Genomic DNA, 19,639 nt, shown 5'->3' on the forward strand with positions numbered 1-19,639 from the left:
GGGACTTGCACAACAATTTTGCATCCTCCATTAGGCATCCTTTTCAACTAAAGCGAGCGCTGGGAGAATAAAAAAAAAAGTGTCAACTTCGCTCACTTCCAAAAACAATTCTTCTTAATGTTTCGTTTCGCACCGTGACCGCGGTCGAGCAGAGCCCGACATACAACGCCGCTTGTGCCACGCACCGATTCCAAAACGTCAGCTTTCCTTCCCTGACCTGGCCCGTCACCCGCCAACGCTAGCGCACACACAAGCAGAGCCTTTCCCTGTTCACCGCTTATAGCTGAGGAAGCATGTCATAAAGACGCGCCAAGCCCAAAAACGGGACCGCCGCGCGACTTGTCATCGGGCCCTTGCCAGCACCTGCGACGCCTTGACCCCAGGGCCGCTTGCCAAAAGGCCCGAACCTAAAGCCCCTTAATATAGACACCCGAACCACCGCACAAGCGACTCAAGCCGAGTTGGGGCCAGACGGGCGGGAGTTTCAAAAATAGCGCGTGCCTCGGATCTTTTATATCAGGGATGGTCGTCATCGTTTTGTGCATTCGCGTCGCATCTTTTTTATCTGACGATCGCGTCGTCCCCACCTCCGGTCTGCGTTCACATTCGCTCTGTGTTTTCCTCACGCGGCCAGTCGAGTAAACACCGCACATCGTGTGCCGGATGCTCCAACTGCGCGCGCCGTTCGGGCACGCTTTCCTTTGGCCGTGTGCGCAAACGATGACGACGAGACGGTCTCATGACGTGGACAAGAGACGATGCACTTTTTTAGGGGCGAAGCTCCTTAGGGCGTGGGCTGTGCGTCCCCTGTAGCCTGTATGTAGCCACCTCTAGTTTAGTTCTTGCAGTGTTCACTAGATGGCGGTACCGTCTCCTGTATGTAGCCACCTCTCGTTTAGTTCTTGTAGTGTTTACTAGATGGTGGTACTTGTAGCTGATGATGAAAAGATGCAAGATGTTATAAACTAGAAAGCGGTACTTGTAGTTGATGAAAGACGCGAGATCTTATAAAATAGGAATGATGTCACATATGGCGCGTGTCATTGGTTGAAGGCAATCGTTCGATTTAGTGCGGCGACGTACGCTAGGGGGAGCGATGTAATAAAATCGAGTGGGCAAAATGTACAGAGGATTCATGGTTTACCAGGTTTACCTCCGGAGCTTCGCCCACTCATCATCATTCACTTCGTGGATATGGCGGAATTTTTTTTCCCTCGCGTCACCTTGACCATCAGTTTGTTTGTTTGGCCTTCCGCTTGTCTCGCGTAAATACTCGTCGCGAGACGAAACCCTTTCGTTCTCGGCGTACGCAGCCGCACCATCGTGTCTGGATCTTGCATAGCCTCGCTGCTTATCACCCGGAGCAGTGGCGTCGCTTGTCAGTACAGGGGGCAAGGATGCGCAAGGCTGCCCAAGTTGGCTCACCTATAAAGAGTGGAACCTGGTTGAGTTGAGCTGAATGCACTCTATTCGCCCAACGGTTATAACTGTTAGGGATCTGCCATTCGAAGAACACCTCCCGAGGCTCACGGTGACGGCTCTGGCCCGCTTGAGGGCCCAATCGCGGCCTTTCGGGGCCTCGCTGAGGAGGGCGGCTGGTCATCGTTCAGCAAGGCTTCAGGGGATCCTTCAGGTGCCGTCGTCCTTTCTCGTGGTCTATCGTCGTTTCAAACCTGGTCAGTACTCGTAGAATAAAACAGCGATGAAGTATCTCGATGAAGACATAGGGCTCAGACGGGGATGTGGCACTGGCAACCGTAGCACCCGCGATGCGCAGCTTTGCCGATCGAATGCATGTAAGTTGCCGAATTCTCGCTTCTGATGTTTCGCTTCCTCACAAAAATCCGAGTGGCAACGCAGGCGACAAAAAAAAAAATCACAATTCAGTGGGGTGGCGCTGTGCTACCAACCCGGATGTGTGGGCCTCGATCTCTGCGCTGATGACTGGACGGCGCGCACCATGCTGTTTTTAATGCTTGTGGCACACGCTCCCCTGTTCGGCTTTCATTTGACGCTAATAGTACGTGATCGATGATGACAGGTGTTTAAAGACGATGTTAGAGCAGCTCAACAGAAGGCTCCAAGGAAGTCAGTTCAGCGACAGCTGAACTGACTCCATCGGAAAAAGTGCGAGACTCGGCTCCTCACTTGACAGTGCTCCCCTTGAGAACGAGTTAACGACACTCCTCGCGAGCAACGTGCACATTTTGAAACGACTCGCCAGGATGTGTTGCCGAGTAGCGTAACTATACTATACTTACAGCGCCCCGCCGCGGTGGTCTAGTGGCTAACGTAGTCGGCTGCTGACCCGCAGGTCGCGGGTTCGAATCCCGGCTGCAGCGGCTGCATTTCCGATGGAGGCGGAAATGTTGTAGGCCCGTGTACTCAGATATGGGTGCACGTTAAAGAACCCCAGGTGGTCGAAATTTCCGGAGCCCTCTACTACGGCGTCTCTCATAATCATATGGTGCTTTTGGGACGTCAAACTCAACATATCATTATAACTACTAACAGCCCGTTGAGAAGCGTGTATGAAAAACTGTGGCTTCGAAGCGACCTCGAAAAAGTGGGCAGTGGCGACGGTCCACATGAAAGAGCGCCAAGTGAATAGCCGCCCGCAAACCAGGCGCAAAAAAGCAACAAAGTCGTTTTCAAAATAACAATGTTAGCGCACTAGATAAAAGAACCCGCAATATTGGCCACGGCCGCGCTGGATGGAACGCTCCTTTTCCATCGAGCGCGGTCATGTATTGTCGGATAGGACGAAGGAACCGGAGCGCAGACAGTCGGCCCCAGACATCGCTTACCCAACCTTCTTGTATGACTTTGGTTGCTGAACACAACTATATACATCTCTTGGCACTCTGTTCTTTCTCGTCTCTCTCTTCTTGCCCTCTCTTTATCCCCACCCCATTTCCGTCTTTATTTCAGCGCACCATCTCCCAAAGCTAATCATTCAACCGCAATACCAAGTGGTTAATGTCTCAACATACATTTAGTTCTGTCTTTTGTGCATTTCTTTGCCTGACCTCACGCAACTTTCCAGGAAGGCCTTCCAGGCAATCAGGAGCTGACAGATTGATCTATCCGAGCGTAATTTGCACGGTCGGATTAAGCGCACGGCGACAACAGCAGCGTGAAAATGGATCGAATCACACTGACGCAAGCACGCGGAGTACACGGCAGTCAGGCGGGCCTTCTCTTTACATCTCGAAGCAAGACCCGGGGAGTGGGGTAAACGCAAGCATATGCCGTGCAAATAACGGCACTGGCATTATCCCATCTTCCCGACGCCTCCCACTCGCTCATGAGTGCATGTGTCTAAACGTAGTCTGACCCAGATGGCTCGAATCAGCTTGAGTTGCTCAAGCCGAGACCGTCAAAGGAACCGCTGAGACGTGTGGTTGGTGATTGATCGCACATGCACTCTCATTTAGATGCCGCTATAATGTTTCTCGGTGATGCAGCGATGGAATATAGAGCATATACGGCAGATTTTGCGCCATCCGTCTATCCATATGTCCATTTGAGACTCAACGCTCGCAAATTGTGGATGGCCAATGACAGACTGCTCTTATTAACTGCTCTTATTATGCGCTATAAAATGATGCTTCCAGGTTGTTGGACTTGATGCTATGCGTCTCGACTGTTTACCTAAATACTTGAAAACAGTATATGCTGCAGACTATCGCGCTTGACACGGGCAGTTCTGAGGGCGCTGCGCTACAAGGAAAACCACCGTAAACACGGACGACGAATGAGACGTTCTCAAGAAGTGCGAACTCATTCACCGTGTACAGAGTATCACAGCAAACGCTGACACCTCGCTAACATTCAAACCGGTAAAACTAGAACATTTAATGTACGTTACGAAAAAAACGCGCTCTTCTGTCTAATCATGGCGTCGATGTAAACAATATCTTTTTTAATTGTGTACTAAACATGAGCGTCTATGAGGTCTTGACTACTAATTAGGTGTTCACCTTAGATGTTACGACCTTGTAAACAATACCACCTAATTGTGCATATAACTATAGAATATGAGCCGGCACATATTACATGCGACTGAAAGGCAACTACTATTGCTCGTGCGAACGAACCACACGCACCTTCCTCGCATATGTGCCAATGGAACTTATGCACTTGCTAAGGCTATACATGGGCGAAGTCACGTATCGAGAAGCTGAGGACGTGCCCAGGATGAACTTGAACTGTCTCGAGTGTCAAAGCGCGACCAGAGACAGCCAGCTGCGGGCTCCCACTCGATGCGACAGGCTGCGGCGGACCGACGCCACCACAGCAGAAAGGCTTCTCAGTACAACAAGCATTCTCCACCGCAAAGACAGCTATAGCATGCTCCCGGTAAGTAATCAATCTTCCATTGTGTGCGTGGCATGGCGCAATTTCGTTTTCTTTCTCGATGTCGCCACGTGTGCCTATAGGCCCGAGGTACGAGCAAAAAAGTTCATCTTTCCATTCTCGCGGGACATGAAATTCAATAGGCCAGGAAGAGCGCAGAAAAATGGGAACACATCTGGCCTATTTAAAGCCGATGAATTTTCATTTTATTTAGCTTTTATTCATCGCAATTTACACATTATTTAGGCACTCGACATGATTTCGAGCTCCCGTTGTTCATTTTTTTTATTTGCTGATGTCATTATATATATATATATATATATATATATATATATATATATATATATATGTGTGTGTGTGTGTGTGTGTGTGTGTGTGTGTGTGTGTGTGTGTGTGTGTGTGTGTGTGTGTGTGTGTGTGTGTGTGTGTGTGTGTGTGTGTGTGTGTGTGTGTGTGTGTTCTTGACCTATAGGGAATCCCGTACAGAGTTTTGATTGCAACTATGTGATCATGGAAGTCTGTCATACCAATGCGCATGCAGTGGCACATTCCCAACCGACGGAAAAATGTAGCGTGTTCATTTTAAGGCTGGGTCCCCTTCATATGCAGGCTGAGCGGTTGTTCCAAGCAATGCGGTATTGGCTGTGGTCCAACATGCCGTACACAAGCTGCGCACAGTCCATGCCGTGGGTGGCCCTGCCACGGTGGTCCAGTGGCTAAGGTACTCGGCTGCTGACCCGCAGGTCGCGGGATCGAATCCCGGCTGAGGCGGCTGCATTTTCGATGCATACAGGCGAAAACTCTGTAGGCCCGTTTGCTCAGATTTGGGCGCCTGCTAAATAACTCCAGGTGTTCGGAATTTCCGGAGCCCTCCACTACGGTTTCTACCATAATCAAATCGTGGTTTCGGTAAATTAATCTCCACATATCAATCATGCCGTGAGTGAGCTATACGCAGCTCCATTCCTGACGACATCCCTGGTGCGCGTCAAATCCGGGGTGTATGGCAGAATTACGAAATGGAAGTACATGCAGAACTTTCGGGAACCTGCTATATCAGAGTACTTCAGAGAAGGCAGGATGAATGAAGAGCATGATAGCAAATCGCTTCCGGCCACACAATCCGAACATTAAGGGAAAGTGTATCATAGGAACGCTCGCAGTTTTTCGTCACCAAACCGCGATATGATCATGATGCACGCCGCAGTGGAGGACCTCGGCCATTTAGACCATCTGGAGTTCTTCAACGTGCCCCGAAACCGCACAATATACTGGCCTCTGCCGAAATGTGACCGTCGGGGCCGGGATTAAACCCCCTCGAATTTCGTGTCAGATGCCGAGCGTAAATTCACAGCTTATTATTACATAGTAGCACTTAATTGGGGGCATTAAAGTGGTAGCTGATGGCAGAACAGAGTTTTACAGAAAGCATTCTTAATAAGTATCATAGGGAAGACAAGATGCTGTTAGACGCTGTAATGGGCAAGACAACTTCACTTCCACGCTTTGTTCAGCGCAAGAGGTGCCATTTACCCGCAGAACATCCGCGATCACTGGAAGTGCTTACGTGTAGACAAAGCATCTCCACAAATAGACGCTTCTCTCTGCCTACCGCTGTGTTCGAAAAATTTTCTCAGAGAAGAGAATATTTGCAGTGTCAGAAGTGGTTTACAATTGCCCTGGACCCAAGCGTTCGTGGTATTGCGCACTCTGTAACAATGCTACGAAGTTGCTATATATACAGTGGAGGAATAGTTGGCATATAGATTCGAGACATCGCAAACGCCCAAACACAGAGGACCAAGACACAAGCGGACGTCTTCGTCCGTGTGTTTGAACTCACCTACTGTTGATTTCTATGGGGCTTTCTATTGTTCGTTTGCTTTTTTTCTTCTTTTAACCACGGTTCATTTCATTACTTGGTCATAAGAAGATGCGAGTGTGAACAGCATTGTGTGATTTTCTGGGAAAGCGCGTTTCGTTAACCGGAATGTCACTGCGGTCAAGGTCACCATCTATTTATTTATTTATGTATTTGTTTATTCATTTATTTTTTTATTAAATATTCTTTTAAATCCCCAAAGCATATAAAGGAGTGAAAAACAAAACAGTACGCGTTGACACAACGCACGAAAAAGAAGAAATATTACCAGGTACTTCATAACTCGGACATTCTTTGTGCTAGAAATAAGCGGGATAGTGTTTCCAGGAATAACATAAAGTCATTGCGAAGTTTTGTGTGACAAGATGGTAGGATCCGTCCTCCCTTAGCTATTCACAACGCGAAACATGAACCTACTTTCGTACTTATCTAGAAGGAGTGCAAGTACGTACAAGTATAAATTTGATTGCTAATTGTGTCTCTTTACGAATGGTTCCTGACGTTGAGAACCTTATTATAACTTTATCGTCTAAGTCAATTCGCTTGCTACGTTTTCTATTCTGGCTCTAAATTTTGCATGACGCTATTCACGCTTAATGCATTTATCCAACAAAACAAATCAATGAGTTTCCCCATCCTTATCAGAAAATGCTTTTATTTCAGAAATGCTTTTATTTTCCAACGAAATTGTTGGGGGTCCTTCAGGCGAAAAGCTGCAAAGTACAACTTGAATGTGCCTGAAGGCCCTCACATGGCAGCAGTAACACTAAAACCAACATAAATACAGATGTTTAGCATATATGCAAATACACCATTTCAATTGAAACTAGAAACTTGCAACATGTTGAACAACACTAGTGATTTCCCACGAACACATAGTACTTAAAAATAACATAGAAATGTAATACATATGTGAAAAGAGATGTGACAGTGCATTGTGATACATAAGAAACAATAGTACACCATATACTACATCGTTCGCGATAAAAATCGAAACATAGTTGTGGACCCTGATTTTTTTAATTGTATCACATACTCGCATTAAAACAGTCTTCTTTTTTTCCGTTGCAAACAAAGCAAACTTTTTACGCAAGACATTTGATGAATACGAAAGATTTAACTTTCCCAAGCAGGAAAGTAGTGAAAACCGCCTTTGACAGCTGACCAGCTAGTTTAGGGGTTACATGAGCAGCTTTAGCAGAGTGATTATTATTATTGTTATTATTATTATTATTATTATTATTATTATTATTATTATTATTATTATTATTATTATTATTATTATTATTATTATTATTATTATTATTATTATTATTATTATTATTATTGCCCTGGACTACGCCCATGACTATAGAGATGCCGCATTGAAGAGGACGATAGCGTAGTACGTGCGCTTTTTTTTTTTTTCAATAACGTCACTTATTGTTACTTCGCTTCCCCGTACACTGCGGTGTAGTAGCAAGTCACGGCAGGCCATAGTTATGAGTGACTATCGCCTATGATGTTTTCTTTTTCTCCTTTTTTTTGTAGCGAAATTTCTTACTCTGTCTGCCTGTCTACTCAAGTCTTTCTCCACTGGGTCTTGTCACCTTTAATTGTTCTCTGGAGTGAGTGGCCGTCTTTTAGGCCTCAAGCTTCCCTCAAACCTGCTTTGAGGTATCAAACCTACTTATGACGCTGTATGTATGACGCTGTATGAAGATGAAGCTGTACACCCCAATCACTACGCTACTGATTCCAGACTACTGGGCTTCTTCGTGGCAACGTCTTCAACAACGTCTACAAGTGTCGACCAGTTTCGATTAGTGGTCTACATCAGCGATCGACAGTGGTTCAGCGTTGCGCTTCGCTGTCCCTTCTTTTGCATCAGCGTCACCCGACCAAAGAGCACGGCGCAGGAATCCGGGCGGCGTGCAGGCAGTGTTTCGTATCCGCGTGCTCGCAGCGCGTGCCGTGCGCAAGGGCAGGCAACCGGAGACGGTAATGCGAGAGACCCGCCGCCACCCGACCGCCTCGCCGCCGGCCTGACTCAAACGCACGCTCCACTGACTGACTTCCTCTGGAAAGTTTCCGCGCACTGTTGGACGCATTCCCCGACTGCGTGCACGCACCGAGGCGGCAGCCGCGCGCAGGCCGACCTGGACGAGCGCAGTTTGTTTCTCTCGACGGGTGGGTCGCCTTCGTCGTTACACTGACCTCACGCTGAACTGAAGCTTCCAGGTCGGGAGGGCGAAATAAACAATCGGGGAGATGGGTGGGATAGACCGAGCATGTCTCCCATCAGCTGTCCTGTAATGAGGAAGAGCACTGAAGACAATCGGGAGCAATGAAGCGAAATAAGGGATGTAGGAACTGCACTTAAAGCGATGACTCAGGGTTCGTGGCAAAAGAAGGTAGCTTGCATGCACGGACACAAGAAAAGAGAAGTGTTTTTGAGTATATCTCTCCTGTTGGATCAATTTGGATGGTGTCACATGAATGTACAGCATAAATGTGCAGTCAGTTTGTAGTAAGTTCTGCCAAAAGCATGGAAAATAGCTCAATATTTGGAGGAACATAAGACGAAGAACGAACGACGTTGTCGTCCCTTTCTCGTCTTTAGTCGAATGAAATCTTGCACTTCACTGTGCCCCTCCCCCACAACTCCCTCGTTCAACCCTCAATGAAGATGGACAGCCAACCTTGGTGGTTAATTCGGGTGCGTGAGGTAATTAACGCATTGATGCGCCCAGGACAACTGTACTTGACGTGCCAGCTCTGCACTAGAGAAGTAAAAATGCTTTCTTCGTAATCATTTATAAATTTCAATCTCCAAGTTCCATGGCCACTGAATTGTCTTTCATTTGAATCATCACTTCCATTGTCAACAACATATGCGCGTGCAAGGTTTCTCTTCAGGGAGGGCGAACGGCCATCGTCCCACTTTGCATCCCCCGCCTCCTCTGAGGTGACATGGGGGGGACACCCTGCAGTACTAGTGCACACGCCTATGGTCAACAGCCTTCGATGACCACTTGAAATGTAGTCCACGCCTGGACTTTGCATATATGCATCTTATTCATTGCATGATTAGGAGAATTGACGAGTCCGATGCATCGAGTGGCGTGTTATCTTGTCTCAACAGATGTGTTTCTGGCACTCTGACGTTCGTGAAGCGTGGCATAATTAGCCGGCCGTGAACTAATAACCAGCGCTCTCGTAACCAGAAAACTGTACGGCGTCACGACGAAGTGCCGACGTCAGGACGAACTTGGATACACTTTTCCGCAAACGTACACACCGCTTTCATGCGTGAGCACGCCTGAAGGTCGTCGACAAAACTTCCCGCAGCGAACACGGAACTGTGCACCGAAGCAGGAAAACACGGCAACCACGCCTGATCCGTACGAGAAAGAACGAAGTTTCTGTGAGCAGTCAGAATGTTTTTCGCAAATGCGAATAGTTACCCCCTCCATTGGTGCAATTAAGCTTGGTTGTCGATACGAGAGCTCGTGTACGTGATTAGGATGTGTCAGCTGGCGTACCAAACTTGGGTTGCTTCAGCTGATTACGGCGAATAAGTTGATTGATTGCACACGGCCAAATACAACACATTGTTCGCTGGTGTTAAGTAAACACTGTGTTATCACTTAGTGTATATAGTTAAAATAGTCTTACAAATGCTACGTTAGGTCCTGGTTCATTACTGTAACTGTTATGATCGACAGGAATGTAGCCCAGTCTGATTGTACAATAAGAAAAGGTACGCCATTCCATGTTTTTGTTTCTCTTATCGTGTGAAAAAAACTAATTACGGTGCATGCAATTCCACCCGCGGATTTGGTAACATGCCAACATGTGGCATGTGATAATAAGGATACTTTTTATCTGGACAAGGAAGTGAACCTCCGGTGACGTGAGAGGCTATAACACTATGTCGATTGCCGCCTGAAACTTTGCTATACTTTCCCGCCGTGACTGTGCTCTAGCCACGGCATTTGCAACAGGAACGCACGTTACAATGACTGGCACGATGACAATCGATGCAATACCACGACCTGTGTCTATATTAGGGACACTGACTCGCGCTTTCTTTCCTTTCTGCGTGGAGACGTGAGTGAGTGAATAAACCTTTATTGGGTCCAGCAAAACGTGATAAATCGCGCACCTGGCTAATCCCACGACGGGACCGGCAGGTATAGCCTGCCGGCGCGGTCACGGGTACGCTGGACGGCGTCGCTGGTGTCGTCGGCTGGCGTGGTCGGCTCCAGCGCCTGAATTCAGGAGACGGCGATAGCTGGCGTTGGGCGCAAAAAGAAACGTTGAAACTCGCTGCAGCAGCGACGCCAGGCGCTCAAAAATAGCGCTGGCGCGCGCGCGCTTGACACGCGAGATTTTGGTCATGGGACTTGGCGGTGCGCAGCTGAGTCTTTGTCGCGACACAGAGGCGCCGCCGGCAGGAGGACGTGGACCACGGCACGCGCGCGCCTCTCCTCGATGGGCGATTGCCGCGTCGCCTGGTGTCCACCGAACACACTGGAACGTTCGCGAACTTGGCGAGCACGAGGCCGCGTCTGAGACGCGGTAGCGCGACCGCGTGTGCTGTGTTGTTTTTCGTGGCTCGATGATCATGATCAAAACTTTATCCCCCACCCAAAAAAAAGGGGGGGCGGACCGGCCCAGAGGTCGGATTACGCTGCTTAGAGGAGGTCGGCGGGGCTCCCTTGGGACACCGCGGCCTCGAATGATGTGCGTGGGAGTACCCGGTGTTGCTGTGCCGAGTCGGTGGTAAGGGACTCCCACGTATCTTCTGTGCGTGAAGCGTCAGCGTCCTGTGGGCACGAGCACAACTCGTGCTTTCACTGAAATAGAACGAGGATCCGGAAAGCGTAAATTACTCCGTATATATATGTACAGCGCGGAGTCAAAAGCCAGCGACGATTCGGTGGTCATGCAACAAAGTGACCAGGAAATTACGGAGCCATTCACGAAAGTCAAGGTAGTATTTAAGCACAGCGTCATTTCGCGGCCATTATGAGTTTCTTCGTCACTTGACTTATACTATGACAAGCCGTGACACGTACACCATGGAAGGAAAAAAGGCATATGATCGCGGGCGTGCTCAGAAGGCGGGGGGGGGGGGTATTTGCTACAACCCCTTTCCCTATTAATTTGAAGGTATGGGAATGAATCTGCCCCCCTCTTCTTAGTGTGAATCTTAAGATTTCACTTCTTCTTAATTGCTCCCCCTTCCATTTCTGCAATGTAGGGTAATCAACCGACGATTTATTTTGTTTTCTTAATTTTAATCATTAGCTCCCCTTTCCGCAATCAAGGGTGGACTACCGCATGTACTCGGGCGGTTAGGTTACGTTGAGCTTCACATATTTAATTACTTCCTCTATCTCTCATTGTCGTTATATATATATATATATCAACTATAAGCTCTATAACAACTATATGAACTATAAGTTCACTACAACCTCAACTCTCCAGACGCTCTCTTCAGACAGCGATCACCCTGCATGTCACCGGAAATGACTGCACTTAACATCAAAAGGCTACATCGTTGTCACTTGACTCACACTAAATCAACCTATAAAGCCCCCGTAGAAGCATTGGGCCCTAGCGAGTCTTGCCACACAGATAAAAACACATTGAGATGCACTCAATAATCAGGAAAGATAACGGTACATTTGACTCAGACCCAGTTCGGACTTATCGTGGCCACGTGACGCTGACTTCCGCTCTTGCGATTAAACTGGGATGTCCAATTTCAGACTCACTCGCACGCGAGTGTGAGTAACATCGTCCGTGGGCTACTCAAGATTGCGCACGGATGTGATACTGGCGCGCCCATCGTATTTGTTTTGGCACGGAACGCACATCACACACATTCTAGCGTGTACACGCAATGCGGAACCACTTGTGTCAAAACAAAACACTGTCTCAGAAATAGGCAGTTGTACATTATTCCGAGAATAAAGGACAGACAGAGAAAGAGAGAGAGAGAGAGCGAGCGAGCACGCGAAACTGGTTTCAACCGGTTTGCACAGCCCCGCTTTGCGCAAAGTCGTTTTGTGCCTTTCATGTGAGTTCAGGTGCAGCTGTGTTTTAGAGGACGCACATGTGTACACTAGCCACGAGTGCATGTAGCGCGGCTTAGAGGGAAGCAAAACATTGGAAATACGATGGCCTGCTTACCAACCTTTCTACTCTGCGACGCAAATGCCACGAAAAACATTAAAGCAACTTTGCATGGCCTATACAGTTTTGATTGTACGCTAGCGTCATACCACAGTCGTAAACAGAATATCATAATTGGCGTGAATAAGCAAGCCATAATCAATGAGTAGATTTTTCATCGTTTAATTAAACTTCGTTTATTCTTCATTTAATCTCCGTTTAATAAGGTACTTGGGCGCTGGGTTCCGGCCATCTGGTCTGCACCGATCGGTGGCCGCAAAAGTTCATTTTGTCGATTCATTTTATATTTTATAGATACTTCAGTGTCTAGTTAACGTGTATAGCTTTCCTGCAGGCAGTCTGCAGACGCACGAAGCTTCATATATTGCCATCTGCATGTAATTGTTGACGGACGACTACAATCTTAAAAAAAAAGCACCTTGTCAGGAAAAGCACGCGCCCATATCCGGCAAAAAATACGTTTGTGAACTATTATATGTATGTATGTATGTATGTATGTATGTATGTATGTATGTATGTATGTATGTATGTATGTGTGTATGTATGTATGTATGTATGTATGTATGTACGCATGTATGTACGCATGTATGTACGCATGTATGTACGCATGTATGTATGCATGTATGTATGTACGCATGTATGTATGCATGTATGTATGCATGTACGCATGCATGCATGTATGCATGCATGCATGTATGTATGTACGCATGTATGTATGCATGTATGTATGCATGTACGCATGTATGTATGCATGTATGTATGCATGTACGCATGCATGCATGCATGCATGCATGTATGCATGTATGTATGTATGTATGTATGTATGTATGTATGTATGTATGTATGTATGTATGTATGTATGTATGTATGTATGTTTGTATGTACGCATGTATGTATGCATGTATGTATGTACGCATGTATGTATGCATGTATGTATGCATGTACGCATGTACGCATGCATGCATGCATGTATGTATGCATGCATGCATGTATGATGCATGCATGTATGCATGCATGCATGCGTGTATGTATGCATGTATGCATGTATGCATGTATGTATGTATGTATGTATGTATGTATGTATGTATGTATGTATGTATGTATGTATGTATGTATGTATAAACTTCCAAAGATCCGGGGAGGAGAGGGGTTTTTGAACCCCCTTTGCCCCAGAGTCGCTTCTGGTCACGCTTACGCTGCATACGTTACAATACCGGCAAAAAAAAAAAGGACGAATCTGCAAGATGTCAAGGATTGTCTATAGTCTACTCGAAGAAGCAGTATAGAAAGTAATTAAGCTTATTCTTGTAATAGAGCTCTGCGACGTTCATACTCCGCCATACGCCACCTTGTGACCTGCAAGTTTGGTCCCTGACGGCGACGAGTTGCGTTTTCTTCCACTTTACTTTCTTTGCATCTATGTCACAATTACAAAAACAAAAAAAGTTGAAACGGTCATACAATTAACATCCTTGATACATTTCTTTACTTCATCATCTACAGGTCTTCACAAAGGCTGTGGCCTACTGATGGGTGACAGCACCACTCGCCAAAAACACATATGTAGTGAATATCGGCGAGGTCATGTTCGCAGGGGTATATACGTCCTCCTCGCTCCTTCATCATCATTTGGCGGCTCGCAACGAACAGTAGGCTATTCGCGTCTCGGAGCGGAAGCTTGGCCAACTGAGCGATTGCTTAATGTCCCCACATTTGTTCACTGCACTAGCGTGAAAAAAACAACAATTGTGCAACAGATACATTGTGATAGCCGCGAGACTAAATATAAAACGGGAGTGCATATATTGCTAATCACGTTTTTGCATGCCTTCTCCGAGTAGTGTAGCGTTAGTCACAATAAATGCTCGCTATTGCAAGGACGAAAACCATCGTGTAACGGAAGCACGCCAACGTTGCACAAGAGACAAAAAGTAACAAACTCAAAGGAAATTCATTCAAGCCAAAGCACTCCTGTACCTAGCGTAACTGTGTGTGCTAATAGCCTGTCCGTTAGTGGTGAACGCAGTTTGTCGCTTATAGTGTTGAGTTATGACCGCTGTCAGCTCTCTCTCTTTAGAGGTCATATACGGAGTGATCACTCAAGTATTTTTACATTTGCGGTATTTGTCCCGCATTGTTTGGTTTCAGTATAGCAGCTGTCAACGGCTCGAATTCGTGCGAAGAACACTTCTCTGTATAACCGATGGGATTATTCACGATTTGTCATTTCATTGGTGCATTTGCCCACTCTTCGAGGCCAACCTCATCCGAACCAGGCTATGTGGTGTAGGTATGTACCTGCGCAGCAAGCACGTCAGCTTAGCTCAGGTGTGCGAGCTGCTGTTTTCGAAACCATATCCAAGACTAATCGAACATTACCTGACGCGAATCGTGTAACAAAGCCTTTTCAGTTTCTTTTCTATTAATTAACCCCCACTTTCATCGTAACAGTAAGAAAATGTTTATATTATAGCGTTAGCACGTCTCCGTCGTTACATTACACGCTGTGAAATCTTGTTTGCTGAAAGTCTTAATAGAGCAGCAGGGAAAGGTAGGGTGCGCGCTCACGGGAAATTCGGAGGACGCGAATGATGGCGGATGCCTGACTTGTTGTGCCTTACGCAATTACATATGGCTGAGAGAATGAAATTATTTGTAATTTTGCTCCATCCTTATATTTTATCAAGCAGAGCAGACAATTCTGAAATACACGAGAACGCGGTGTCTATCTAGTTCTTATATAAATACACATGCTAGTATGAATATACACGGTATAATATTCTTTAGACGGCTTTGACAATCTGCAAATCTCGAAAGCATACATAATCATATTGAGTCTACTCGTAAACGGAAACAAATGAATGTGCTATGATGCATGCACCTCCTACGCCATTGATGCATGGTCTCTAAACACCCCCACTCAAAAACCAGACCCGGACTTGGGTTTCAAAAATCAAAGTTTTTCTCTGTCCCACCCAAACAAAATCATAAATGCTTATTCAGTGCACTAGTTCCTATTAGAATGATCACCTGATATGTAATGTTAGGTGCGCTGCTTAAAAAAGATTTGAAAATGCATACATCCCCCATAACTAACCAATATTGTCCACTTTGGTTAACCCGTCCCCGCTATTCATGCAGTCTTGAATTGATCAGCTAACGGTTCTTCGAAGCTTTCCACCTTCACTCGTTTCATCGTAGTGTTATCTGCCTCCCCAGTTTTGCCCCCACATATGTGTGTCAAGTCAAAACAGTGACTGCACTCATCTCGAAACCTTTTTCTGGGTCGGGATGTGAGACGAATCTGTGTCGACGTGCGATCTTTGGTGGCACTGATCTGTTATCCTCGTGTTATTTTCCTACTTCACCCGTGCTAGCTGTCTCCCGTCATTTACAAGTCAAGCACTCCTCTTGAGAAAATCTTTGAGGGATAAGGAGTAGCCGGCGCCCTATTTGTGCGTCAGCATCTTCTTAAACTCTGACAATAAAAAAAAGAAAAACATGCTTTCCTCGTACTCATGAACGAATCAACGCTTATTGCATGGTGTAATGTTTTAATGGTGCTTCCATGGTGTAATTTATTAAGGCGAAAGCCTTATAGGCACCCCGTCCAGAACAAAGAGTGACCGAGGGAGTCTGCAGGAGTGACGCAAAGAAATCGTCATTTTCGAAATTTTGTGACGTCATCTTGGTCTCATCAGGACGTTACCACTACGACGTTGAAACACGGCTCGTGTCTTGGTCAATTGGGGGCATATCATGGAGGCGCTGCAAAAAGAAGAGAGAGGTGCAGAAAACTTTCTATAGTTTCTCCGATCCGGGAGTCAGTGCTAAATCACGTTGAATGCGGGAATCTCTCGGGCGGTATCAATACAGTCAACTGAGAATAAAAACAAATTAGCTTTTACCTTTCATGATGGCTTTAAGCAAATGTGCAAGATACCCTGTAACTTACTTTTACTCAATAACACAGGGTGGTACCTGTTACGATGAACAAAGATTCCTTTCTCTTGCAGTTAGAGAGGCCAATGTAACTGATTGCGGAAACACCTACAAAGGCTGAAGTGCGGCGCGCAGTTACCTGCACAATACTGCAAAAAAAAAAAAAAGGCGCAAAGGAAGTCACGGCGTACTCTGTCGAGCGGAAACCTGCGTCCGGTGCCCCCACCAGGACGCTTTCCGTATAGTCCTATCTTTCATCCCGCCCTACTATAGAGTATTATGGGCGCGCCAGCGCACTGAATAAAGCATTCTTTTTATTTTGCTTGTAGCAGGTGTCATCAAACGTTTTATCACACGCGCCGTAATTCAACGAGAAAGGCCGCGTGCCTTTTGATCAACTATTTAGCACACATCTTTTCCCCGTTCATTTGCCCGTTTGCTTGTTCGTTATTTTGTGTCTTTCCATGTTGAAGCTTGTAAATTATTCTGCCAGTGAGTAAGCGCACGAGCTCAGTTTACGTCTCGCTGTCTGCCAGCCAAATTAAACATTAATTCACCGCAGCCTACACAAAGCAAGGAAAATCATGAGCTCAACCCACGGAACATTTACAAATGAGTCATGGCCATCATCAATGACAACCGACCTTACGTTGAATGAAGAACATGTAAGAAGTTTAGAATTCAGAAAAGAAAATACTTTAACTCATTCATAACCAAGTGTGGCTTGCGCCCAGTGAGACATTCGTGACAATGGGCCTTTTTCAGGAGACTAGCCTGCGCATGCGCAATGACGTCACGCACCCCACGCTTTTTGGTGGTCACTGGGTGGCGACATTTGCAAATTATCACAAAAAGTACCTGGCCCCCGAGATTTTCTACTGACAACTTCAGAGGCCACTGACCCTCAGTTTCGATTTCGGCGACCTCCACTGGAGGCGCTGTCCGGACACATGTCACACATTTCACCCCCCCCCCCCCCCGTTATAAACGGGACGCTCATAGCATCCATCCATTCAAGGGCCCATTACCTGCCTGATTTTTGTCTCTTTTTTTTTGCGGTTTCTTCAAGAGGGAAGCGAGAAATGTATTCTAAGAGAACTTGTTGTTGGGCTAGTTGGTAGATCATTTCGAAAAGTTAATTAGAGCGCGAAAACTTGACACGATCACTCACACACGCACACACCCATGCATCAAACACACAGCGCTCACTTCCAACGAAGTTTATGTATGATGTTTATGTATGATGTTTTGATTATGTCTGCAGGAAGACGGGAGGGGAGCAAAGAGGCCGCCCCTGTTTTTTTTTTTTTTTTTTTTTCCCCTCTTGCTACTTCTCAGTCGAACTTTCGTCCCCACTGCCAACGTGCTGAAGTAACCGAGTGCCGACAGTCGGAAGCCACTGACGCCTTGAAAGCGACGCTGATTTCGCCTTTGGACGGGTGTTACGTAGTAGGGCGCGTAGGGGCACCGCCCTAGACCATTTGCCAAGACACGCCGCCTCGGTATCGAACGGTTTGCACTACTCCAGCGAGAGATGGCGCCACCGAACAATACGGAGCGGAGCTGCGTTGCGAGCGTGAGCAGCCTCGTAGAAACGCCGTCGTTCAGGGGCGACATCTTCCGCAGCCGGCATCCAACTTTTCCAGCGAGAGAACATTGCCTGCGCGGCTCGCAATGCAGCGCGGTAGCGGCGGGCGGTATCGGCAAGGGAGGGTAGCGGTCGATGCGCTTGGCTGCCGTGGCCACTTCCTTGTCTGACAATGCTTCCGCCGCGGAGCGGCCTTGAAGAGGCAGCTCCCCATCGAGCGGTCCGAACCCGGGAGCGCAAAACTGCGCAGTAACATGACGTCATCTCTAGAAAAAGCACGGGCAGTGAGCGAGGGCGAAGCATGCGTGGATCACCTCATTTATTGCGCGTAAGAGTTTCGTCATTGCGTCTAAAAAAGAACGTGGATGGTAAAAAGCTCGCAGGCTATGCTGTTATATCAAAACGTGGGACAGCGGCCTGAGAATTTTGACACCATTGAACCTCTTCACTGCATCCTCCTGCTCGAAAGAGAGGACATATTTTGATATTTCTCTTTTTCAAAAAGCACGCTACTTTCAGACGGCTTATAATAAATAATTAGGCAAATAAATAAATAAATAAATAAATAAATAAAAGTACCAATACCTAAGGATCTAAATATAGGGGCGGGGAGGGGTGGGTCGTGACTGAACACCTGATGCGCAAAAGTGACAGCGTGAGGCGCCCTTCAAATTAGCACACTCCTAGGTTAGTAGTCCAGTGCTCAGACCAAGTGAGGACGCTTGGCAGAGTGTCACACCGGTGGACTGAAACAGCCGTGGCCGTGAAAACAAAGGGGCACGATGGAGGTCGCGCCGCGGCAGCTTCGCGAAGGATCGCGGACGTCAAACGAGTGAAGAAACACAATGCTTAGTTCTGAGAGACAGTAACAATCTTCTCTGCGTTACCCACCGATTATCTCGCTTCCCGCCGATTGATTGATTGATTTGTGGGGTTTAACGTCCCAAAACCACCATATCATTATGAGAGACGCCGTAGTGGAGGGCTCCGGAAATTTAGACCACCTGGGGTTCTTTAACGTGCACCCAAATCTGAGTACACGGGCCTACAACATTTCCGCCTCCATCGGAAATGCAGCCGCCACAGCTGGGATTTGATCCCGCGACCTGCGGGTCAGCAACCGAGTACCTTAGCCACTAGACTACCGTGGCGGGGCTCGCTTCCCGTCGTTCTACCTTGTTGCAGAGCTCCAAAATGTTCTACCGCTCGTGTAGCTTTATTCTCCACAAGTCATTTGTTTTAAGCGAGTACATTAACACGAGTTTGAGGAACCGCACAAGGACATATTTCGTTTCCATGGTGTGCACTACCAGTGCTCTTCACTGACCGGAACCAGACAACACGTATAAAACCTCGTACTGTGATTTTAAAGTTTTTGCCATCTACAAATCCAGCCTCGCCGTAACGGAAATTATCCAAACAGGTCAACGCACTTCGTTGGCTTTGCGAAATCCCCCTGCACGCAACTCGAATCGTTGCCCGAATTTCAAGGCGACTAATCACTCGTCGTTTCTCACGTGAACCATGTGTGTTTGACAGAAAGCTGACAGCTGTTGCTAGTATGTCCCAAGTTGCAGTCTTCACGTGACGTCACATTTGTGTTGACTCGTCACTGAGCAGCCGCCCCGTCGATACCCAAACCAATATAGCTGCTTTAATGTAGCAGTATCAGGAATATTTTG

At 46.9% G+C, this 19,639-nt stretch overlaps 1 protein-coding gene across 2 annotated transcripts in view; it reads left to right on the plus strand.

Moving 5' to 3' along the window:
* Positions 1 to 4,143: 4,143 nt before the first annotated feature.
* LOC119171673 (persulfide dioxygenase ETHE1, mitochondrial) overlaps positions 4,144 to 19,639 on the plus strand; it is a 33,529-nt gene continuing 18,033 nt past the window's right edge. For both annotated transcript variants that reach the window (XM_075892248.1, XM_075892249.1), the window contains exon 1: positions 4,144 to 4,362. In XM_075892248.1, coding sequence (XP_075748363.1) covers positions 4,159 to 4,362 — 204 coding nt within the window. In that variant the 5' untranslated portion in view covers positions 4,144 to 4,158. The remainder of the gene's footprint in view (positions 4,363 to 19,639) is intronic.

The sequence above is a fragment of the Rhipicephalus microplus genome, chromosome 4 (genome assembly GCF_043290135.1).
Source record: "Rhipicephalus microplus isolate Deutch F79 chromosome 4, USDA_Rmic, whole genome shotgun sequence".
Lineage (NCBI taxonomy): Eukaryota > Metazoa > Arthropoda > Arachnida > Ixodida > Ixodidae > Rhipicephalus > Rhipicephalus microplus.